This window comes from Embiotoca jacksoni, unplaced genomic scaffold (assembly GCF_022577435.1).
Source record: "Embiotoca jacksoni isolate LCO1_2020_lvr unplaced genomic scaffold, fEmbJac1.0.p SCAF_26, whole genome shotgun sequence".
Taxonomy (NCBI): domain Eukaryota; kingdom Metazoa; phylum Chordata; class Actinopteri; family Embiotocidae; genus Embiotoca; species Embiotoca jacksoni.
The window spans coordinates 1,661,953-1,687,307 of NW_027185377.1; the positions used below are offsets into that span (position 1 = coordinate 1,661,953).

A 25,355-nucleotide genomic window follows, 5' to 3' on the forward strand; every position below is an offset into this window, starting at 1 on the left:
TACGTCATCACTGCTGCACAACGTATGACTGCTTAAAAGTGCGTGATCCTGTTTAGCAACCGCGGTGCGTGACGGACGCGGGGTTGTTTGTGAGACTTTGCGGTGACGCAACGGTGTGAGTATGAATGAGGCTTTGAGGGGGGGGGGGGGAGGGGATCAACACCTCTCTGTGTGTGAAGCTTAAAGTCCTGCGTTGATTACAATGAGGATGAATTCATTGTAAAACAAGCACAAATATAAAACACGTTCACATGATCAAATAAAAAAAAACATTAACTTTAGAATATATTTCATAAATACTTTACTGGACTTTCTAGTAACATTAATGATATTTTCTTTTCTCTTCCAGTGTCCCAGTAAACCTGCTCGTCAAAATGTCTTCGGCGAAAGGTCCGAATCGTGAAGACGAGTTCGACGTTTTCAGGTGAGCATTCGACCTGACAAACATTTTTCTTCTCTGTCTGTATACAATTCATATCATTTGATTTCTGCACAGATTTTATTCTAATAGTGTGAGTTTTGGGAAAAGACGGCACATTTTTGCTCATTTTGTTTGACACACTTAATTTAATGTTTGATGACATGCGGGAGCATAACATTCTCAAATGATCTTTAATTTATGCTTCTGTTTTGGGGGGTTAGGGATCCTGTCTTATAATCTTGTCAGACAATTATATCCATCTGTCTAACCCAACAGAGTTTAATTCACTCGTCAGTCCACCAGACATTAGAAATAAACGTGTGTCTTTGGGCTGCAATAAACTGCAATACCACCGAGGGCCAATAGGGGCTGGCTCAGAAAAAAAAAAAAAAGCCTCAACTTCCATTCAACAAACTGTTGTCCCCAGACCCCAAAACTATAAAGAAAATAAGAGTCCAGGTTAAAAAAAAAAATACTGAACTTTCCTTTTGGCTTTCTTTCCCACCTCCCTTCTGGATGAATCTTAAAACGCTCAAACGGAAAGAAAACATATAAACTAGCAGACAAAAAAACAATTCGGAGCTAAACTTAATGATGGTGTGAAGATTCAAATACAACATAAAAAAGGAGCTAGTAGTATTTCAGATGCAGGTTTTGAAGCTTCAGGTGTAAGCCTGTAACTTGGAGGCTTTAGGACCCAGAGAGCGCTCTGCTGTTAACACTAATGCCTCGGCTGCCTCCAGCCTCTCCTGTGTAGGACAGACAGAGTGGCTGCCTGCCGGATCTCTACCTCTTTTTCTTTCTTCTCCTCTCTTTCCCCTCTGGAGGTGGAGCTCAGTGGGACCCCCACCCCTCCCCTTCCCCCCCGAGACTCCGAGCCATCCATCAGCAGGCGGAGGACCTCCACAGATCACCTGTTCACCTGAGGGACTACTTTCCTCCCGTCAGAAGTGATCCCTTCTTGTTGTTTCTCTTCTTGTTGTTGCATTTTTATTTTTCCTCCCGGACAGCTTGCTCAAGCCTCTGAACTTTTCCTCCCCCCCACCCCCTTTTTTTTTCTTTCCTCTTTCAGCTGTCACTCTGTCTGTCACTGTCAGGATATCCCCTTCCCTCTTTCTAGGGTTTCATAACGCAGCGGGATGTGTGCGAGCTCTGACTCTCATTCACAGGCCGGGAGAGGAGGGGTGGATCTCATCCCAGAATATTGAACGCTACTTCAGCATGAATCAACACTGTGGGCTTGTGGAGATGATGGAGGGTCACGGGCCACTCAGAACTTAACTCCGAGCAAACGACACAGATCCTGATTTTTATTTTATTTATTTTCCTAAACTGACCCTGAGCAAGGCAGGTTTAAAAAAAAAAAAAAAAAAAAAAGTTTTTGTGTATATGTGTGTTTTCTGGCATCGTCGGATTTACAACCATGGGGAACGCAGCGGGAAGCATCGAGGTCTCCCAGGGGAAGGAGGGCAAAGGGGCCGCGCCGAAGCTGCCGATGCCACCTGAGGAGGAGCTGGAGGAGCGCTTCGGCGCCGTGCTGGTGAGTCGTGATGTGCATGAGAGGAGAGGAGGGAGCAGCAGGCACAAAACAACACAGAAACAAAGGAATGTGGAACATGTTGGAAATGTGCACGTCCTCAGGACCAGCTTATCGTTGTGCCAGGTACACAATGCCGCTGTGGAAAGATACATAAGAGGGCCTTTATGCTGAGGGCTTACTGCAGCTGGAGGCTCGCTGCTGCTGTTTGTTGACAGCTGCCAGCACACTTCACTTTGTCTGGAATGAACTACTTCTACATTTTAGTAGTTCAGTAGGGGGTTGTTTTTTGAAGAAGAAGAACTTGACCTGAACCTGATCCAACTCCTTTGACTGTGAGCATAGATCATATCACATCCCTGTCAGAAAAAATGGTATTAATAACAATTTCCTGATGTCAGAACCAGTGTTTTCTGATCTGATGTTACTGTTGGCAGGATCACGTCGTTTGTTGGGTTCTCGTTTTTTTTTTGTGCCAACACACTAGACAGGCGTAGTAGTATGAGTAGTATGTCAACAAACATAAATAGTCTCTTTTATTGTTCCGTTTTAACTCCTTTTATTTTTTATCTTTTTACTTCTTCCACGGTCACACTTGAGTTTCTCTGAATAAGATCAATTATCTTATCTGCCATCACTCTGACTAAGATTGGGTTGGTTAGAAACTTGGTGGTTACGTCACAGATGACTGCCAGCTGTGTTCAGATCCTCTGTTGACCCGTCTGTTCATCGCGGCCTCCTGCCTGCCAGAGTTTTGCATTGCAAATAACAGCATTAGTTTACTTCCACCTTTGGTCTTGGCGATGACTGCCTCGTGCCTGATCTCACTAATGCTCATGAGGCCAAATGGGAGTAAAAATCCCTGCAGCCCTGGAGGCTGGTGTCCACACACTCTAGGTCATGTAGTGTAGCTGGAGACAATATAAAGGCCATTTTCTTCACGTGTGACCTTGTGGTCTGCAGGAGTTGTTGTTTTTTGTAGTTTTATTGTAAATGTTCAATCGCAAAGTTCAGAAACTGTTTCTGTTGTGGACAGAGCAAGACGAAGCTACAACCTTCATGAGTAAGAATTCAAAGTGTCGTCACGTTGTTGTGACCGCTGGTACGTGAACATTTGTGATTTCATCCACGGACCTGAAACTGGAGCAGAGAAACATCAGATTTTGGGACCTATTTTTGGGGAACAGAAAATCTTCAATAAGCCTTTGTTCCTGAGCCCATGCAGTGATTTCCACTACAGAAACCCCTCAGATGCCTCAGAAGGTCCCGGTGGAACTCGGTGTTGACAGTCTGACTCTGGGGGACGAATTCACGGTGACACAAAGAAAACCCAGCTGGTGTCTCCTGACCTGACGCTCCCTTCTTCGGTCTTGGACGTTGAAGCTCCACCCCCTCTTGAAACGTGAACGTCACTCAGAAACATCTCGCCCGGCTCATCGCCGGAGACTTTCTGAGGCGTTTCGAGGGTCTCTGTTGAACATTTAGAGTTTGACCCCCAAATCTGATGTTTCTCTGCTCCAGTTTCAGGTCTGTGAATGAAATCACAAATGTTCACGTAGCAGCGGTCACAACAACGTGAGGAACTCAGTGATGATGTTGATCAGGAAACCTTTTATTGACATATCCTGCTAAAATGAAATGCAGCTTCTTATCGCCAGACTTGACTCAATGACTCAGTGGAAGTCACAATAACAAAGCCATCAATTCTTCGGCAGCAAACATTCGTCGACCGTAAATTCATCCGTCACTGAGCTATTTGTTGTCCTGTTTACAAAAGCATGACCGGCTGATCTCACGTCTACACGGCGAAAACAAGGAAGAGACAAATTTCAGAGTCGTGATAACACAGTTATGTTCGACATGCGGCCCGACGACCTGCTCTGTGATTAACCGCATTCCTCTCCTTCGTCCTATCGGACGAGTCTGAGGTTTCACCACGAACTGATCTGTGATTCCAGATGAGACGTAAACATCGGAGGCCCGAGGCTTGTTGTCAGAGAGCGTAGTCGGAGGAACAAGCTCCCAGAGGTGGAAGGCCATCAGTTAACGCCCCGATGAACGGCACTCCCTTCACAGCGAGGCAGTTAAATCCGTGTTTGTGAGCAGAAAACTGCGCCTGTCAGGCTCGAAGCAAAAATCGAATTTCAGAGAATAGACTTCTAGCTTTACATTTATGATCTGTTTTTCAGTGCGTTTCAGAAATGTTAGAGATGTTTTAACTTCCAGGAGTCCAGTTTTGGGGGGGAAACGCAGCCTATTTTATTTTAGGAAAACTTCTACGTTTAAAAAAATCAGCAATTTTTTAGTATCTGAAATGTTTGAAATTGATATTTATGTTCCTTCATGTGACTTTTATAATCCTTCAAATCGTCCAATAAACCAGGTTGAATACATCGTAAATCATTTTAAAGAAAGCAAAACATTATTCGAAAGCAACTTGACGCTTCGCTTTTTAGCCAAAAGTTTTTAACCCGTCGTGTCAACACCTTTGAGTCTTTGAGGTCACATGTGACACCCATCAGGTGGTCCCGTGAGTCGTCAGGGTCACGATGAGTCACGATGAGTGCTGGTCTGACTGGGTCTGATTGGGTCTGACTGGGTCTAACTGGGTCTGATTGGGTCTGACTGGGTCTAACCGGGTCTGACTGGGTCTGACTGGGTCTAACTGGGTCTAACCGGGTCTGACTGGGTCTAACTGGGTCTGACTGGGTCTAACCGGGTCTGACTGGGTCTGACTGGGTCTAACTGGGTCTAACCGGGTCTGACTGGGTCTAACTGGGTCTGACTGGGTCTAACCGGGTCTGATTGGGTCTGACTGGGTCTAACTGGATCTGATTGGGTCTGACTGGGTCTAACTGGGTCTGATTGGGTCTGATTGGGTCTGATTGGGTGTTCAGCTCCACCACCTGCATGACAGTGTTTTCAAACGCTTACATCAGCATGAATCCAATTGCAGTGGAAGGACTTGTGTGTGTGTGTGTGTGTGTGTGTGTGTGTGTGTGTGTGTGTGTGTGTGTGTGGTTTTCGGTACGACACTGCAGCAGTCGATCCGAAGAGTCTCCGTCTTTCTGCAACATCACCACCAAATATAGATGATAACCCCCCCACCCCTCCCTTCAGCCTCAACCCCCACCACCTCATATTTTCTGCTGAATGTGCATAACAAATCTGCTGTGATAAAGTGGAGAAGATACTCCGTCTGCATACAAACGAGTGGCTGGCTGCTGGTGTATGGAGACGTAGAGGAGAAGGGATGCTTGCAAACTGTCTCTGGTCTATCAGTGCTGAATAATAGTGTGTGTGTGTGTGTGTGTGTGTGTGTGTGTGTGTGTGTGTGTGTGTGTGACGCAGGCCAGTGTGTTGCTTTTGTTTATGCTTTTATTCGTGTTCTGCAGTGACAGAATCGATATGAAAGCGGCTCAGTGAGAGTCTGTAAAAAAAAAAAAAAAAAAAAAAAAAAAAAAAAGGTGAGCGCACGAAAAGGGTTCAGTCACATCCAAATTTTATGCTGAGCACTTTTTTTGATCACTTTGCATATTTCCCAGCAGGCAATGCGGCAGTGGGTGGAATTGTAAATGTTTGCTGTACTTACAGAAACAGGCAGGGAGGGTTGAGTCTGCGCTTTTAGTATTATCAAATGTGAGATGTTTTATTGGTTTCTTTCTCGGTGTTATTCAATATTCAAAAACATTTGAGCTTTTTATTGTTTTGAGCAACGCTTTTCATTAATATGCAAATAATTTCTGAATCCTGAGTAATGACATTCAAATGGGGCTGGTGAGCTCATTGTTACGACGCGGGGAAGTCGTGTGCACCGTAGGCTCGGCGTTCAATCGGGTTTAAGTCGTAAAAACAGCGTTGCTAAGCAACGACAACATGGACGGCGTCTAGAAGCCGCAATAAATTGTTGGAAACATTAAAAACAAAAGATGCAAACAAATAAAAAAACAACCTCATTAAGATGTCAACGTCAGAACAAAAGAAAGTGAACAGCGAAGGAACTTAGTTAAAAATGTAAATACTAATTTTGAAACAACACGGAGAACATTTCGTAAAATAAGAAATAAAATTACACGGTATTTTTTTCATTTGTTGTTTGGAAACGTGAGAGAGCTCATTTAAAGGCACACGCAAAGAGAAATGTTTTTAATCTGGATCAGATCATCTTTATTGTTCCGTCGGTTAAAATGAGCCAGCTGGGGAAAGATGGTGGAACACGTGCTGACTGATATGATGATGATGATGCTCTGACTCGTGAGATGAGACAGCTTCGGACACATTGAGGAGAAAATTAAGAAAACTATCAGCAGATTAACAGATAATGAGAATCATCTTTAGTTGGAGGCCCGCAGTGAAAGACTTGTATTAACCAGGAGAAACGGGGGAAAGGGCGGAGAGCACAGATTCACCGGGGATTATTCAGTTTCTGTGAACATGATCATTTCATTGATCCGTCCTTTTAGGAATTTAAGGATTCAGGATGGCTTCTCTCTGCCTGCAGGATTCAACAGCAGCTTCACTCTCTCTGCTGCCTCGTACTCTCCAACTCACCGATGACTGAGTGTTGTGTGTCTGCTGGAGGAGTAAAAGGTCACTGGTTTGTACTTTTCTATCGCCACTTAAACCTCAGCCTCAAGTCTGAAGGGTTTCGTAAGCCTGAAAAAACAAGGAGGAAAATGATGGTGCAGGTTGCCATGGAGAGGGCCAATTTGAGCGTAACGAGAGCGGCGGCGTGCCTTCACACGTCTCGGTGTGTATAAAACGGTCCGGGAAGGACGAGCAGCCGGCAGCGAGCCGGAGATGAACGTTTCAACTCGTTAACGTGTGAAACTGTGGTTGTGTTTGACTTTCCTGTCAGAGAGAAAAAGTCGCCGCTGACCCGCTGATGACGCAGCGGATCGATGTGATCACGTGATCAGATGCTGACGCGCCTCCTGTCCTGCTCTGTTTGTGACCATTTTCACTGCAGCAGCCTTGTTGTTGTTCTCACTTGATTGCGCAACACTGAAGTATTTTTTGACATAAATGGGATGAGCTGACAGCCTTAAGACTTATTTTTTTGTTGTTGTCTTTTAGCAACCAAGCTGTGCAAAATGCCAGCTGGGCTGTTCTGGTTCTCTCAACAGAAACAAGCAGCTCAAGTTGTTCTTTTCACATCGTCAACAAATCCCATGAAAAGAGCAAAAACCAACAAGGAATTAACCCGAATAACAAGGAGTCTCCATCAAAAGCCTCGTATGTTGAGACCAAAGGCCAAGAATTGAAAAATAATGATTACAAGAGTAATACAAAATATATTTAAGTTTTCTTTAAAAACATACAAAAGTTTAAAAAGCTTTTAAAAAATTAAGAAAAAGTCAAGTCTAATATTTAAACAATTTCACAAAAACATTCATGAATAAAAAATGTTTCAGAAAAATTTAAGAAATTTAAATTAGAATTTTTCCAATAGATTTTTTCTAATTGAATTAATTTTTTTTTTAAAGTGATACAAATCCCAAAGAGCTCTAAAAGATTTTAGGAATTCACAACAACTTCATTTCAAATTATAATTTTTTTAATTACATTTTTGACAGAATATATCAGCACTGACTGAGAAACAAAGATATATTAAAAACTAAACAGCTTTAGTTGTGTCTAAAACCGTCCGTTTACGCAGTGACAGTTCTTTACTCCCAATTTTGTGCTTTAAAAGCAGAAAAGTAACCGAGGTTTGTTTTTCTCTTTTCAGTTTCCAGCTGGTTGAATATAACCTGCATTTATTGACTCGCCGGCTTCGTTCGTCAGGGCCCGATTTATCACATTCACATCCATCATTGATCTACTTGCCCCTGATTTTCAGAGCGATGAACCGCCTCTCTGCACACGTTTGAAGTGTTTAGACAAATTCAGCTTTTTTACTTGCAGGGGTGAATATAACAAGTTGAGGTATTTGACAGCTTAAGAAACGTTTAAAAAGGAACAAAGCTGAGATTCATAACTGGTTCTGTGGCTCAGCCGAGCGCTTATCTGAGCTTTTGAGGCCCCCGAAGGGTGAAAAGCAGAAAAAAACAAATCAGCTCTAAGTTACGGCCACCGACGGACATTCCTCAGCCGGCTGAGTCGCTGCCGGCGACTCCCTCGACTCCCTCGACTCCCTCGACTCCCCGACGGACGCTCAGGATGAGATACGAGCGGCGTTTATTCAAAGCGATACTGTAGCTGAGCGTCGTCCTTGAGTCGGGAGCCTCCTGTCGACTAGCCCAGTTTCAGAGCGCAGGTTATAATTAGTGCAGCTGATGTGTCTGTGTGTTTGTTATATGGGACACCGGCAGTGTCTCCGAAACTTTGACTAAAGACGTTGTTTTATTATCATCCACGCAAACCAGCGTGTCGTCGACGTATCGAGATTTTATTACGAGCAGGTAACTTTTTATGGAAGTGCAGCATCAAACCAAATTCAGACCCTAAAAATCCTTTATTTATTTATTTTTATGTCGTTTTTTTAGGTCATTTGATGCGTAACCTTAGCAACACACCTGTTTCTGTGTTGTGACAACATGCCTCTGATAATGACCAGTGATGCTCCCGATGACTCAGAGTTCCCAGACTCAGCAGGATTCTGTCCGTCAATAATTCAGAGCGGAGTAGATCCATGAAAATATAGGTAACATATGGCTGCATGTTAAAGTGCTGTTTGGAGACAGTAAATAATACAAATATTTATTAGTACATTAAACCACGTTGTTGTTTTTTCTGCTCGGTATCCTGCAGCCTCATTTGGGAAAATACTGAAGTCAGCATGCTAATATGCTCAAAGTGACAATATTAACTTGTTTACTATCATAGTTTAATGAGTTAGCATGCTAACACGAGCTGATTATTAGACCAAGCTGCTACACTAGCAGAGATAAAAAAAAAACTAGAAATGTAAACTTAATGAAATCACAACAGCGCCCCCTGTCTGCACAATCATGCGACAAAGCTGCTGTTTCTATGTCGTGCAAATAATATCTTTTGGTTTATAATTATAACAACAACAAGCAACACTCCTGGCTGACAACTGTGACATGCAGATAAAACAATCTGCAACATAATTATACTTTTTATTTATGAAAATGAAGAAACATTTAATCCAAAAATCACATAACTTGATGACATAACTTTCAGTGATTTCAAATCGACTTTAACCCGAATGTTAAAAATGGAAAAGCGCCATTTTTTTTAACATTTTTTTTTTAATCTTCTTTTGTTTCCTTCTTCCAGAACAAAATGAATCTTCCTCCGGACAAAGTGAAGATCCTCAGCCAGTACGACAACGAGAAGAAGTGGGACCTGATCTGTGACCAGGTGCTTTATGGATTATTGTTTCCAACCAAACACTTTATTGGTGGCGACACCTTCATGCAGGATCGTTCACACTACTGTTTGTTTACCTTCAGCACTGATACCTCCTCAGCTCCTCCTTCCTGATGATGTCACACAGGTGGAAGATGATATGCTCTGATTGGTCGGTGACCAACGGGTAGTCTTGTCACGTGTTTCGCAGTCACGGCGAGACTTTATGCCTCCGTTATCAGCTCATCTGACGCTGTGACCTTCTTATCTCAATATTGTGTCGTCTAAAACCCGCCGTTGGTTTTTTTCTCACCTTTTGGCGATGTCGCCGTTTAGGGATTTTTAGCATTTGTTTTTGGTGGAAATGATCCAGAACCAAATCTCCTTCGGGGTGATTTATCTGCTTTATTTACACTGTAAATATAAGAAGTCTTGAGTGTCTTCACCAAACGCTGCAGCTGTGCTTCATTATCATGTAAGCTGAATGCTGAATACCAAACTTTACAGTAAGAAACCACCACAACACACACACGGGCACGAGGAAGCTCATCAATATTGAGCATCGCCGTGGCAACCACGAGAGTGACAGAGGACACCTGTCCCGCAGCAGGCCCCGCTCGGCTGTTGGATCCTCGTGAGGATCGTTTGATTGATTTAAATGAGTGAAGCTCTGTGTGTGAATGTCGAATCATCGCATCCATTTGCATAAGAGACGCTGTGTAATCAAACTGTCTGTGCGTGACACCCCCCGCCCCCCTCACCACCGCCCCCTCACACTCCCCCGCCCCCCTCACACCCCCCTCCTCGCTGCAGCACCACAATCAAACATAATTAGAGGTCTGTGTGTGTGTTTCTCTGCATCTTTCAAGGAGCGTTTCCAAGTGAAGAATCCTCCATCGGCTTATTTGGACAAGCTGAGAAGTCATCTGGACCACGGAGGAGTCAGTCGGAAGGTACAACAGCAACAAAACTCACGTCCAACATCCACGGTTTCAAGTTGAGTTTCAAAAGAAATCAAAATATTATTTTTTATCACTATATTTCTCGATAAAATTCTTCATGGACCGGGCTGTTGGTGATGAACGCAGCGTGTACGGACACCTTCAGATGCAATTTTAGCTTCTGAGTTCAAGTTACGTAAAAAATAACATTTAAATGTATTAATGTTTAATAACTTGTTATTATACGACTATAAATAATAGATGAAGAGACAGACACATGTAATTATAATTTAATATGAACTTTAATCAGTTAATCACAGAAGAAAGTCAGACAGCCTTTCTGAACGCGGTGTGTTCCACTAATTAATGTCTACAACCTCTGAACAACGAGTTGTTAGAAATCACTACACGGAGATGCGTCGTTTACATTTTCTGAATAATTAAACGTTCATCGACCTCCTGTGTGTTTTCATCAGTTCAAGAGACGCGTCCAGGAGTCCACGCAGATCCTGAGAGAGCTGGAGATTTCCCTGAGGACCAATCACATCGGGTGAGGCTCACTGACGTTCACATTCGGGGGGAAAATACAATCAAAATATTGTTACAGGAAAGAAGCTGATGATTTTACATAATGACTGGACAGCATTGCATAATATTCTCTAAGACATTGTAGTTGGTGGTTAGACCGATGCCTGCATGTAAATACAATAAATAAGAGAGCAGAGAAGCACACTCTTTAATACATCTTTCCTTTTTCTGCCTAAAAGTGACTGAAATCTGAAATTGGAGTTTTATTTGGTTTAATTTGTACAGAAGGGGAATTTTGAAATCATAAAATGTCATTGTTTTTGAATTTGCTCCTGTTTGCAGCTGAGTTGAAATAATTTTTTTTTGTCCTGCAGCTGGGCTGAGGAGTTCCTAAACGAGGAGAACCAGGGTTTGGATGTTCTCGTGGATTATCTGTCCGTTGCCCACAATGCTGCCACGTAAGTATCCGCTTCCAAAATATCGTTATTTTTTTTCCCTTCCTGGAAAAAGGTCAAGGCTGAACTCGCGCGTCTTATCTCAGCCGCTGTGTCGAAATATCTCGTTCCGGGAAGGTTCACGAAAAGTTTGTTAGTATTTGTGTGGCAGTAAACAGCTGACTCTCTTCCTCGTGACTGTGACTCACAGGTATGACGTGGATGCGTTGGACAACGGCACGCTACCCACGGATAAAAGCAAAAACGTGGAGAAGTCCGTGGAAGATGTCAGCAGAAGTGCCAGCAACTCGCCCACTCATAGCGGCTCGCGGGCTGGCAAGACCTTCACAGTCAGGTGGGAGCGACGGCGGGCCGACGGCGATGAACGGACACCGCGTAGCCACAAGCGTTTCTCCCAACGACACTTCATCTCAAATCAGGAACATTAATTCAATTCAGTTCAATTCAAACTTAAATAAAATACTAAAACAGAGTAAGAGGAATACGCCAAGTAGTAACACTGTTGAAAATGTATTAAAAAAAAATTACATTTAAAGTTCAATAAAAAAAATAAAAAAAATGAAGGTGAAAGAATATACCGAGTAGTACAACTGTCAATTAAAAGCCAAACTAAAAAAGGCAGGTCCTAACTTTTCTTTTGTATGTATGTAATTGTAAATAAAAACAGAATGCAATGATTTACAAATCATGTAAACCCATATTTAATTGAAAATTAAACATTAAAACCAAAGACAACATCAAATTTTGTTTTATACAAAAAATACATGCTCATTTTGAATTTGATGCCGAATCGAAAACGTTGTTTTAACAACACTCTGTAATCGTAAACTGAGGAGATCAGTTGCTGGAGTTTTGGAAGTGAAATGTTGTCCCATTCTTGCCTGATTTCAGCTTCTGCTGCTGAGTGATGCGAGAGTTAAAAAAAGACTTCACGAGGTCAAAACAATAATGTGGCTCCGGTGGTAGAGCTGGTTCTCCACCAATCACAGGGTTGCCGGTACGATCCCCCCCAGCTCTGTAAACATTGTCAAAGAGTCCCTGGGCAGCTCTCAATCCACTGGCATGATTGACAGGCAAAAGAAACCAGGTTTTTTTTTTTAGGTTTTTATCGACGTCACAGAAAGAAAAACGGTTTTAACTGGAGATCAGTCGAACCGCGTCAGTACGTTGATGCAGTTTTCAAACTCTGGAGGTTTTTTTCTGGGAGAAATCGTTCAGACGGCGTGTTTTCAAAGTGTGAATGTGACAAATGTCTGATAAACAGCTGCTGAAAACTACGATCAGAAAACAGAGTTCATTTTGACTGAGGCACTCGTCTGATTTATGACTTCTAATATTTGGGAAATGATGATTTATCTACAGTGTGTGTTATTTATTTTTGATTTATCCAAGAACAAACAACAGGAAATCTGCAAGGTATTAAAATAGTCTAATAGATTAACAATTCCTATTTTTTTAGTCTGTTTTATTAATGATATCATTATGAATTATTGTAGAAATGTGATGAAATAATCAGTAATCACCTGCCTTGCTGTTTCTGAATCGTACTTTGAGTGGTACGATGTGAAACGGGGATTAAACTGCGGTTAAAAACATCTCAAAAAGTCTTCAGTTCACCTCGTTAAACCTGCAGAAACTCTCTGCTCAGCAGTTATTAATATTCACTGCTGAATGTCGCTGCAGCGCGTCTCACTTTTATTTTTGAACTCTCCAAAAAACAGGAAAGCTCTGAGGAACTCGCGTGCCGTGAACCAGAAAGACGACGTTCATCTCTGCATCATGTGCCTACGTGCCATCATGAACTACCAGGTACTGAAACACACCTGCTCACTAGCTGCTGCTGTTGTTGTTGTTGTTGTTGTTGTTGTTGTTGTTGTTGTTTTGAAGCTGTTTATTATTTGTTTGTCATGTTTCAGAGGAAAAATGTCATCAAAGTGTAAAGATACTAATGACATATTTAGACTTCTTAAGATAAATAAGATATATTAGGTTCTATTTAATTATGAGTTAAAATGAGATTTTCTATGTTGTGGTTATGATAATAAGTCAATATCCAGACGTTACTTTTTCATGTTGCCACACAAAATCTAAATGTTGATTTTCTTAATCCAGATTAAAACATAAAAAAAAAAAAATCCAAACTTGGTCATAATTACCAGTTTAAATAATTATTTTCAGGTGCTGGATAATAAAAAATAGATGAAACAGGAAGTTCAGTGGTTGTTTGTTTGTGTTTTTTTTTTCTTCAGTCGGGGTTCAACCAGGTGATGAAGCACCCGTGCTGCGTGAACGAGATCACGCTCAGCCTGAACAACAGAAACCCCAGGTAAACAACAAACAACAAACAACACACTTCACTGCGTGTGTGAACAGTTTTAGTTGTTACTTAGCTAAAATCATTAAATATTTGACATTTTTAAAGTGACTTTAATTATTATCAGAATACTTGCCATTTAATTTTCCTTCAGTCAACCTACAGATTAATTTATGTTCTGTTGGCAGATTAACATGTAACAGACTGTTAAAATCTCAATTAAAAAAAGTAAATGCAGTACTCAGTAAACTTATTGAGTAGAAGTATAAACTTGTATGAACAGAAAATACTCAAGTAAAGTACAAGTAGTTGAATAAACCTTTAAATTTAAAAATGTGAATCTGCTCCTCAGGACCAAAGCTCTGGTGCTGGAGCTGCTGGCGGCCGTGTGTTTGGTGCGAGGAGGCCACGACATCATCCTCTCCGCCTTTGACAACTTCAAGGAGGTGAGACGGGCTGTTGCCATGGCGACGGGCGGCCATTTAAACTTCACTGTCTCAGTGAAGCTGTGAAAACACGTTGGAAGGGAAAAACCCTTCACGAGCCGGGACGACTCGGCCCGCATACATACATTAAAGTGATGTGGAGCTTTACATCGGTTTGTGTTACAGCACATGGCAGCAGGTGACTGAGCTGACCCCCCCCCACCCCCTCTCGCCCCCACCTCCTCCCCCCGTCAGCTGCTCCGAAACCAACCGCGAAGAGGCAACTGTTGCCTCCTGTGGCTGCAACAACGCAGAGAGACTGAACCTGAACCTGGAGGGTTTATTCTTAGTCAACGTCCAGGATGTTGGACAGCTGCCCTGCAACAAGAACCCAAATATACTTTAAATGTGTTTCCCTCTGCAGCCGCTCGGAGCCGCCGGCATTTTAAATTTCAGTCTCTAGTTTCAGGAACAATTAAAAACGACAGTTTAATGAGACTCAACGGCTGCTTTAGTGGCTTCAGTCGTGTTTAAATTTCCACGAGGAAACCAAACAAAATGGATTTAAATTTAACGACCTGAATATAAACTCTGCTTCTTCTCTGTAAAACTGACCACTGAGGATGTTATGTTGCTTTTATAGGCAGCTGTGTGTGTGTCTGTGTGTGTGTGTGTGTGTGTGTGTGTGTGTGTGTGTGTGTGTGTGTGTGTGTGTGTGTGTGTGTGTTAATGGTAATGGAGGAATTTGTGTGTTTTAACTCACAGACTGGATATAAAAGAGTTTGTATCTTCAGGTCTGTAAAATGGTTCTGATCCAGAAGTGTCTTCAGCTGCAATTCCAGCGAGTGCCACTAGAGGTCGGCTCCAAAAAGCCTCCGGCTCCATAGACTCCCATTCAACTTCTCTCATCAAATCCAAAGTGAATAAAATGTGTCCATCAGTTATCTCGGTGTTGTTAGCTAAAGTCACTCCTTCTTCTTAGTTTTCTGGAGGTCCATCTGAAAATAATCCCTCATTCATTAGAAAAGAAGATTCAAGAAGACCTGTTTTTGGGGGCGTGTCTGTTTGATTGACAGGCCTGTGGTGCAGTCAGGTTACAGCTATCGGTGGGCGGGACGTAGTATCGTCAGGTTTCCAATCAGATCGGTCAGATCCACCGCTGGCTCCTCCCCCAGCTTGTCCAAATATGGTCACTTCCTGCTCCAAACCGCTCCGAACTAGCAAGATGGTGACGGACAGAATCTGAACTGGAGGATTCATAACGATCACAAACCAACGATGACGTCATTGATGGTCGCTGCTTGGTTTCAGCAGTGAAGCTCGTTGGCAGAGAGGAATGAGATATAACAGGCTTTGAAACACATTCATGGTTTGTTTGGTCTTTGTTTGAATTTGTCAAAAAACTTTAAAAGAACAAAAAAAGAAGACAAAAACATGTAGTGATGAATTAAAAGCCGGTCCAATATGTAGGGTACCAAACCCTTCTGGCAGCATCACCCTTTGGCCTGGAGGTGGCGGTTACCACGGCGACGACTCTCGAGTATTGCCGCAGCAGCGCTGGCGTGTGTGTGTGTGTGTGTGTGTGTGTGTGTGTGTGTGTGTGTGTGTGTGTGTGTGTGTGTGTGTGTGGGCGAGAAGAGGGTCGGAAGGGAGATGGAGGGCGTGATAGAGCGCTGGTGAAGAGGCGGGCGGGCGGGCTCGGGGCCAGGAGTCGGCTTATGTGTCCCGCGGTGGCAGAACGTGGGCTTTTGTTTTGTTTTGGCTCGTGTGGCCTGTCAGGTTGGCGCGCTGCATTATTTAGTGGACATGAGTGGACAAAAAGGAGGGGGGGGGGGGAGGTGCGTGGGGGGGAGTGGAGTAGGAGGGAATCTGCTGAGGTGTTAGCACATTTATAATGGAGCCACCGTTTCTCTGTTTCACTCAGCAGAAAACCACAGAAGCTTTGTTCACGGCTGCAGCGCTGCTTTTATTACTGCTATTACTCCTGTTTGTCCCTGAACTAGAAACTAAACTCAGACTCCCCCCCCCCCCCCCCCCCCCACTTCTCCTCTCATCTGTTTCATTAGCCTGCATGTTGGCTGATAACAGACTGCAGGATCCGAGTGTAAAGATGGACTATAATAATGTGTTTGTGTGAGAGCACACTGCCCCCGTGTGGCGGAGCAGCAGGTCTCAGACGACTTCACCTACATTTAACAAAATGAATCACTGCACATTATATATATATAAAAAAAAAAAGAAGACATTTTCATGGTCTTTGTTGTTTTTCAGGTTTGTGGAGAGAAAAGCAGGTTCGAGAGGCTCATGGAGTTTTTCTGCCACGAAGACAGCAGCATGGACTACATGGTGAAGACCAGTTCGGACGCACGGAGAAAATATGTGGACACGTTTCGTACTACGTCGTACTTCAGAGGAAGTGGGACCGCAACTAATCAGTGAATCAGTCAGAAAACAATTAGAGATGCTCGTCACAGTTTCTCAGACCCAAAACTGTCGTCACCAAATATTCTGTTTGGTCTAAAACTCAAAAATATTCATTTCACGGTGATGTTAAGACAGAAAAAAAACTACAAATTCTCACATTCGAGAAGCTGGAACCGAAACATCCACTGCAACGATTGAAATGAAATGATTGAATTTCACTGGTTAACGAAGGTTTGAATCTGTCTGCCTGAGTTTTGCGGTTCTCGGTATCGTCACATAAAAGTTGAAAAGTGTTTTCTGAGGAAAAGTGGAGCCCGTCTGTGTCAGTAGACTATTTCTGGACACTAAAGGGAAAATGTCCCTGAGGCCAAACAAAGGCATAAATCATGCACTTCTGTATTTTAGAAGTCTGTGCATGTTTTAAGTGTAACAACAACTTTATTTATGAATAAGTAATATAAACTCTGACACTTAAAAACCAAGTCTGATGGAACATTTTCAAAACAAAAAAAGGTCCATTTATTTAAATTTGTGGGACAACAGAAAGTAAAAATGTTGTTGTTTAGTACTATTGTTGTCCTCTAGAAAGAGAAAACTATTACAGAATCCAGTTTGAATTCCAATAATGATATCTGATGTGTCTTAATTAATCATTACCAACCGCTGCAGTCAAACACTTAAACAAACTACTGCTGCACGTCCATCAGCTGATTTCCCCCGTGTGTCCACCAGGTGACGTGCATGCAGTTCATCAACATCGTGGTCCACTCGGTGGAAAACATGAACTTCAGAGTCCACCTGCAGTACGAGTTCACTCGACACGGGCTGGACGACTACCTGGAGGCAAGTTTGACCTTTGACCCCGTAGTTAGTTAAAATATATATATATATATACATATATATATATATTGTGTTTCTTGTGTAAATCTAAACTGTGCCCTTCTTTCTTTTTTTAAACTCTGATTGTCTGTAGAAGCTGAAGTTCACGGAGAGTGACCGGCTGCTGGTGCAGATTCAGGCCTACCTGGACAACGTGTTCGATGTGGGAGCTCTGCTGGAGGATGCAGAGACCAAGAACGCCCTGCTGGAGCACATGGAGGAGCTGCAGGAGCACAACACACAGGTGGACACACACACACACACACACACACACCACACACACACACACACATCTGTTAAACAAATTTTTTTTTAAATGCTGTAACAAACTGAGTCGAAGGATAATTGAGGTTTACTTCAACATATTCACCATCGTGTCCGTTCCATGTGGCTAATTTCTGTTTCCTTTCAGTTGGACTGAAAACAAACATTTAACGTGATTCCTGGAAAAATCAAATATAGCAGGTTAAAATAAACCTCAATTATCATTGTAGACCTGAAAAATGACTTTTTGACACTGTATGTAAACAGTGTAAACAAATGAATATATAAAACTAAATTAAAAAAACACCATGTTTAATAGAAACTGCAGATTACACCTGTTCTCACTGGTGCGATAAAACTGGTTCATGTTCTCATATTTACAAGCTGCTCGTCATTAAAAACTCTCCTATTGCTTCACAGCTGAGCTCCCGGCTTCAGGAGAGCGAGAGGGAGGCGGAGGAGAAAGTCTCCGAGTTGGAGAAGAAGCTCATTCAGACCACCAAAGAGGTGGAGCTGCTAAAGGTGCAGTCCGCCATTTTCTTTTAACCCAGTCACAGAAGAAACATAAAGTGAAATCACTTGAATTTCTGTTTTGGTTCAACACTTTACATGCTTTTATTTTGAAACATTTGTGGTAGAGTGTTTATACTATATGTGTATTATATTTTACTGTTGTAACTCCAGGAGAGTCTGCGGGAGTCCTGCTCCCAGGTGACTCTGCTGCAGCAGCGGGAACGAGAGACGGAGCTCGAACGCGAGAGGGAGAGGGAGAGAGAGCGAGACAAGGACCGGTCCACCCAGGTCCTGAAGGAGCTGGAGGTCAAAGTTCAGGCTCTGGTGGAGCAGGGCCTCGTGCGGCTGGAGCGCTCCGCCTCTGGACGGCTGGACGTTCAGGTGGTCCGGCAGGTGATGCAGAAAGGTCAGGAGTCAGGTCACAATGTTGACGTGTTTTTATGACAATAAGTGTAAACAATCAGTAAAACCGTAGAAACGAACCGAACTGTTGCTCCCCGACAGCTGAAGACGAAGTAGACACCGCTAACGGACGTGAAGCTCCGCCCACCTCCTCAGAGCCCAAACAGTCAGCAATGGTCCAAGCTCCGCCCCCTCCCCCGCCTCCTCCTCCACCGCCGCTTCCTTCCACAGCTCCTCCTCCTCCACCAGCGGCTCCGCCTCCCCTGCTGCCTCCTGGAGGCGGTGCGACCCAGCTGTCAGCGGACTGGACCGGCGGGAGCCCATGTGAGTCTTTTAAAGCGCTTTTATTTTGAAATTGGACACGAAACCCTGGAAGAAAAAAGTTTTTAAAAAAAAGAGAGCGTCGCAGTTTTCAGAATCGATGTCGAACATTTATTTTATTTTTTTCGCAGGTTGTAAGAAAAAGAGATCGATTCAGACCAAATACCGGATGCCGCTGTTCAACTGGCAGGCGCTCAAATCCAACCAGGTAGCAGGAACCATCTTCAACGAGCTGGACGACGAGCAGGTCTTAGAGGTTTGATCAGCTTCACGTTTCCTCCGCCGTTTCAATTATCAAGAAAAAACAGTAAAAGAAAATTTGTATTATTTCCCGTTTTCATCCACTAAAGTAAAAATAAGTCTAGAAAATAAGACAATAAGCAAACTGTTTTAAGATTTTTCAACATTTCTTTGAATTAGTGACGTTTACATTTCAGGACTTTTATGCGCAAATTGAACGTGTCTAAAAACATGTGAATGTGATTCTTTCTGTCATCGCTGCCTCTCGTAGTCTCACATCTTCTGTTTCTTCCTTCGAACTCTTATTAGGAGCTAAACATGGCGACCTTCGAGGAGCAGTTTAAGACCAAAGCCCAGTCCGCCCCTGTAGACCTGGGAACCCTCAAGATGAGAAAGGCCCACAGGAATCCCAGTAAAGTGTCTCTGATGGAGCCCAACAGGGCCAAAAACCTGGCCATCACCCTACGCAAGGAAGGCATGGCCGCATCCGACATCTGCTGCGCCATCGAGACGTACGCGGTGAAACTTAAAGTTGATTTATGTGACCATAAAAAAAACAACAACATCAGAATACATTTTAAAATCGCTGCCGTCCCCCTCAGGTACAACCAGAAAGCTCTGAGCCTGGACTTCCTCGAGCTCCTGGAGCGATTCATCCCCACGGAGAACGAAATGAAGCTCATCCAAAACTACGAGTGCGAGGGCAGGCCCCTGGACGAGCTCAGCGAGGAGGACCGCTTCATGGTGCGCTTCAGCAAGATCCCGCGGCTCTCCCAGCGGATCTGCACTCTCACCTTCATGGGCAATTTCCCCGAGAGCGTGCAGCTAATACAGCCGGTGAGTTCGCCCGGCGGGGCTCAGCCTTTTTTTTTACGTTAAAAGCAGCCGAATTACCTATTAGCAGCCCATGTTTGCAGTGCACCCGTTTATGTAAAGACATCTGTCACTGGATTCCTTTAATACTGAAGAAAAACCTAAAAACGTGATGATTCTCAGGCAAGTTCTGCACAGCATCCTCGTCCTGATTCCTGAGCAGATTTATGGAGTGAAGTTTAGGACTTAAAAAATGATGAAAGGGGTTAAATATTCGATGTTGAAGGGCGAGAAAGATATCGTGAAGTCACGCATGCATGTCCGGTGGGTTAGCTTAGCTTAGCATAAAGACTGGATCTGATGCTAAGCTAACCAGAAGCCGGCTGCGGCTTCATATTTACTGTACAGTCGTGAATCGGTGTCAAATCTTCTGTTCTGCACCGTATATGAAGTTTTGCAGCATGTTGGTCGTGAACGGCAAAAACGTATGGAACTCAACGATGTTTCTTACAGCAACTGAACGCCATCATCGCCGCCTCGATGTCCATCAAATCTTCCGTCAAACTGAAGAAAATCCTCGAGGTGAGTGCAGAAAAATGAACTGTATTTATTTTTTGATAATTTTGATAATAACTGCATCACATTCAACGTCCTTTGATTCATTTTGTGTCTCAAATCAAAATATTTTGAATTGTTTCTGATGCAAAGATCATCCTGGCATTCGGAAACTACATGAACAGCGGTAAGCGCGGGGCGGCGTACGGCTTCCGCCTGCAGAGTTTAGATCTGGTGAGTGGTTTTAATTTGTAATTTCTGCAGCTACAAGCAGCTTTTCTGTCAACGATCCGGGATTCTTCTGTTCGACCTTCTGACGTTTTGTTTTTCGGCCCTCCAAGCTGTCGGACACCAAATCCACCGACCGCAGACAGACGCTGCTGCACTTCATCGTCAACATCATCCAGGAGAAATACCCGGAGCTGCAGTCCTTCCACACCGAGCTGCACTTCCTGGACAACGCGGCGCTGGGTGAGCACACGCTGCCGACACGTATATTTATACGGATATTTTCTATAATCCTCTGGTTCACCAGTTGTGGCGTGTTTTGCTGACAGAAAGGTCAAAAGGTCATGGAAATTCATGTCATTTTAGTCAGGTAGAGTTTGTCCTCATAACTTATTGTTATGTTGATCTTCCCAACAGCTCGTTAAGTCGTTTACCTCTGTGGCTTCTAGACGCCCTCCATGTTGCCATGGCGACGTTTCAATCTCATGTCGTAACCAGTCTAAAAAAACAGTGTTCGGTAGATAGAAGATATATTTAATTATCAATCTAAAAGGATCCTAATGAAGTTTCATGGTGAATGAGGAGGAGACAGGATGACATCACAGTCAAACCTGTCATGTGACCACTCGTTAGCGTAGAATCAAGCATTTCACCTTTTTTTGTCAGATTGTTAAACTGGTTTTATTGTTTGTAATAAAACATTTTGCATAAACAAAATCATCTTCACTTCAGGTCTCAGACTTTGGACGTGAATATTTGTAAAAAAAAAACGTGTTTTTACAGAACAAAACCATTTTCTCATCCAGCTGATGTTACGTTCCACTTTAGATCCGTTTTGATGCTTTTTCAACAAATATATTTCTGCACCGAAGATGATTTTTTTGAACAGAACAGTTGAATTGGAGCAGATCTGTGGATCGTAAACAGACTGAATCACAGATTTGATGCTAAATTCTCCTTTTCGCTCCGTGAACCCCCGAATGACCTCCGACGCCGTTTAATCTAACGACCCGAACGACCTTCTGAGCGGCTGTGTTTCCTGTCTGCGGTAGTTTCCGTGGACAGCGTCCTGCAGGACGTGCGAGCTCTGGAGCGAGGCATGGAGGTGACGAGGAGGGAGTCGTGCGTGGACAAAGACAACGCGGTGCTGCGGCGGTTCCTCGGCGGCAGCGCCGAGCTGCTCGACTCGCTCGCCGCCGACGGGAAGACGGCGCAGGTCAGCTTCGATTAGCCGGCTGCAGACGACGCGTAGAAACCGGGTCGCTCCGTCTCGCTTTCTTCTCGGGCTGAACGTTTTATGCTTTTTCTGGCAGGATGTGTACGACTCAGCCGTGGAGTACTTAGGAGAGAACGCTAAAACCACTCCGCCCTCCATGTTCTTCCCCGTTTTCGTCAGGTTCATCAAAGCGTACAAGGTCAGGTGACTATTACTGTTTACGTTTTATTAATCCGTCTCATTTATTACCGGACCTGTAAAAAGTAGATTCTTCTTCTGCTGGATTTTTCTCTGGCAGCAAGCGGAGCAGGACAACAAGCAGAGGAAGAAACTGAACTGTGCGGCTCCATCGACTCCTCCGAAGGTCGCGGGGGATAAGGTATCTTCGTAGTGTCCTTTCAAAATAAAGTATATATTACTTATAAATTAGTCTAATAGATGAAATAAATACCAAAGATTATCTTCTGAATACAGTAAACCGCGTTTAGTCTGAACTTTTCATTTCCTAAAAAGAAAAGGAGCAGGTGTAAAAGTGTTGACGTTGGTGAGGAGCCTCCAATCCTCCATTCAGACGCTGGACGCGTCTCATTTCTTGTTTCAGGTCGCCGTGACGTCCAAACTGCCGCAGATGGACCTGATCGCAGAGCTGAAGAAGAGGCAGGTGTCTCCTCTGGTGAGGGAGGGGAAGGACGGGGCGATCGAGGACATCATCACAGGTACTCCGAGGCTCCGCCCCCTTCCTTCAAGTAACTCCAGCTAAAGGAAAAAAAACACGATTTGTTTCTTTCTCCGACTTTAAAGCAGTTAAATTTATGAACGCTTTAACTCTTTTAACTTGATCTGCATTTAATCTCAAATCTGTTTCCGAACATTTCCTCTTTAAAGTGCTGGTTTTCTTTTCCCTTCACTTGCTTCTTCTTGACGTCCGTCTCCCTGTTTGTCCCTCCTGTCTTCCCGTCTCTCTTCAGCTCTTAAGTCCGTGCCCTTCACGGCTCGCTCTGCCAAACGCTCCTCTCGCCTCTTCTGCGACTCCGTCTTCAGCGACGAGGTGACGTCTTAAGAAATCCCTCCGTGCCGCTCTGCGCTGCTCCTTCTGTTGTTGTTGTTGTTGTTGTTGTTGACGACACTGCTGAACACACAGTCCTGCATGAAAACCTTTAAATCACTTCAGTAAAATATATTACAGACAGAAATAATGAAAACGTTTGTAACTGCTGCGTTCAAAGAGGCTGAAATAGATTTTGATTTGCTTTTATTTTATGATGTTTGTTTCACAAAACAACCACGAAGACACAAAAGAAAACAATAAAGAGGCAACGAGAATAGAAGAAGAATAAAGACTGATATATTTTAGTGTGGCGCTCAGATCTGATCTCCCGATCCGTCCACGTCTCACGGCGTGATTGAGGTTAAAGACGCTTCACATCTCAACACGCGCAACGTGTTTCCTTCAGGTTTAAGGAATCAGCCGTACAGACGGACGGACGGCGCCCGACGGAGCGCCACGTGGAAACCGGGCCAGCAGCTGCACGTGTCCTCGGACATCTCCCTCTGAGCGACGCCACGACGACGCAACCGAAGCACGCCGGACGTGAAAAATGAACGCGACGCCAGACTTTTCTGAATAACGTTAAACGGTTTTGTCTGATTGTAGAGAAACTGTTCTGTGATTTGAATAATTCGAATGTTTAATGTTTGAATTATTAGCTGCGCTCGGCGGTAACGACGCTGGATGTCACACGAGCTAATCGGGACAATTACACGGAAGAAGGAGCTCTTCAGCCGAGAGGTGCTTCATTAACGCCGCTCGGAGCTCTTCAGAGGCATTAAAGAGGAACTCTGACAGACGCAGAGCTCATAAATCATTTTGATCGTTTTAATAAAAAAAAAAAAAAAAAAAGTTCTGAAAATGATTTTTTTTTTTTTTTTATTAGTTTTAATTTAAATAGAATATTAATTAGCAGCGGCCGTCTGTCTCTTTCTGTCGGAGGACTCAAGTCCTGCTGAAGATTTGTAATATATTTTAATTATTTTTAATACTAAAGCGTAAGAACGATGAACTTCTAACTGAGCTTCTGCATTTCAACAAATAAAAGAGTTTTATACCGTTTCTGTGGAGTTTTTGTTGTTTGTGTGGAAAAACAAAATGTCTCAAAGAAAACCAAGAAAAATCCCGACAGTCGTCTCGTTTCTCTTTCAGGGAGTTCAGAGTTTTCAACGCGGACTTAATTTATAAATGTTCGTAGCTTCCGGGTCTGAAAAATTAGGCTCATGCGGAAGTGTTAAACTGCAATACCACCGAGGGCCACTAGGGGCTCCATAGACTCTCATTCAACTTCTCAGTCAATACATTTTTTTCCACATTTTAGTTTTTCTGGTGGTCCATCTGAAAATACAAAAACACGCCCACAAAAAGGTTTTTGGGGGCGTGTCTGTTCGATTGACAGGCCTGTGGTGCAGTCAGGTTACAGCTATCGGTGGGCGGGACGTAGTATCGTCAGGTTTCCGATCAGATCGGTCAGATCCACCTCTGGCTCCTCCCCCAGCTCGTCCAAATATGGTCACTTCCTGCTCCGAACTAGCAAAGACGGTGACGGACAGAATCTGAACTAAAAAGCCGAAGTGAATCCAGAAGTAAAAAAAACCCTCAAACTGACATTTCCAACAAAACACACTTAATAACGACAAAGCCTGGTTTGAACAAACTTATGTTTCCACAACAACGTTTATTAGCGACTCTCAACGAACACCATTTCCCCGCTAAAGCCACTTATATCTGAGTTACCATAGTTACCAGTTTCCCACCGTAAATATTCAGGTCAACATCCGAGGTGGTCGTTACGAACGGTGAAGTCGAATCAAAGATGAATGATTGTGGAATTTGATCTGCAAAATTAAAGAGGACGCAACGTTTAACAGCTGGAAAAAAATCAATCACAATGAACAAGTAGATATTAAACATCCAACGCACAATATGAAGCAATATATTATTAGTTTTAACTCGTGTTATATAATTATGAGAATCTGCAGCATTAAAGGACTGAAACTCATAAATTCAAGTTAAAGCTTTAGAAAACCTTGGAGGCGCCCAGATGTTCGGCGCCCAGATGTTCGGCGCCCAGATGTTCGTCCAGCTGCGGTTTCACTGCTGCTGATTGGCCGTCGGCCTCCATGAAGACAAACGTCTCTCCACCTCGGCTCTGGTCTTCTTCAGCTCGTCCAGCGTTTCCTCGCATCCTCTCATCGCTTCTATCAAGCGGGACACGAACTGCATCAGATCCGCGGCCGTCCAGCTGTCGCTCAGACGTTCCTCCATGGAGGTCACGGCCGTCAGGGTTCGGGCGGTTCGTCCGGCGACGCTCAGCGCGCCCGTTTTGCTGCAGATCTTCTGGACGGAGTCCAGCTGCTCCACCAGCGGCACCAAGCTTTCCCTCAGATCTTCTCCGCTCTTCCTCATCAACGTCAACTTCTCCGTCAGCACGCTCGTCTCTTCCGGAGCTTTTTCGGGAGGACAGAAGAAGACGACCTTCCTGATCAGAGACGTGGTGACGTACGTGGCCTG

General features: G+C 43.7%; 1 protein-coding gene across 5 annotated transcripts; it reads left to right on the forward strand.

Moving 5' to 3' along the window:
- Nucleotides 1–1,196: 1,196 nt before the first annotated feature.
- Nucleotides 1,197–23,903, forward strand: fmnl1b (formin-like 1b). Of its 5 annotated transcripts, none has more exons than XM_069159997.1 (27): nucleotides 1,197–1,371; nucleotides 1,494–1,961; nucleotides 9,204–9,287; nucleotides 10,145–10,228; nucleotides 10,693–10,766; nucleotides 11,119–11,202; nucleotides 11,390–11,533; nucleotides 12,921–13,008; nucleotides 13,449–13,525; nucleotides 13,866–13,959; nucleotides 16,210–16,284; nucleotides 17,095–17,205; nucleotides 17,336–17,485; nucleotides 17,926–18,027; nucleotides 18,190–18,424; nucleotides 18,523–18,744; nucleotides 18,873–18,997; nucleotides 19,291–19,493; nucleotides 19,584–19,818; nucleotides 20,308–20,376; nucleotides 20,503–20,583; nucleotides 20,691–20,820; nucleotides 21,630–21,793; nucleotides 21,891–21,992; nucleotides 22,092–22,172; nucleotides 22,395–22,509; nucleotides 23,248–23,903. In XM_069159997.1, exons 2-27 carry the CDS (start codon nucleotides 1,845–1,847, stop codon nucleotides 23,346–23,348), a joined length of 3,147 nt encoding a protein of 1,048 aa, XP_069016098.1. In that variant the 5' UTR covers nucleotides 1,197–1,371; nucleotides 1,494–1,844; the 3' UTR covers nucleotides 23,349–23,903. The 5 variants fall into 5 exon arrangements, with proteins under 5 accessions (XP_069016098.1, XP_069016097.1, XP_069016100.1 ...); XM_069159996.1 differs by having other exon boundaries at nucleotides 1,197–1,364; XM_069159999.1 differs by adding an exon at nucleotides 22,762–22,841 and having other exon boundaries at nucleotides 1,197–1,961; nucleotides 23,248–23,336.
- The last annotated feature ends 1,452 nt before the right edge of the window (nucleotides 23,904–25,355 follow it).

What these genes read in the sequence shown, in the direction of transcription:
- fmnl1b (XM_069159997.1), top strand. Translation starts at nt 1,845, where the DNA reads ATGGGGAACGCAGCGGGAAGCATCGAGGTCTCCCAGGGGAAGGAGGGC. An exon ending in GGCTGGACGACTACCTGGAG is followed by an intron (nt 17,206 to 17,335) that starts GCAAGTTTGACC and finishes GATTGTCTGTAG; the next exon opens with AAGCTGAAGTTCACGGAGAG. An exon ending in GGTTCATCAAAGCGTACAAG is followed by an intron (nt 21,993 to 22,091) that starts GTCAGGTGACTA and finishes TTTCTCTGGCAG; the next exon opens with CAAGCGGAGCAGGACAACAA.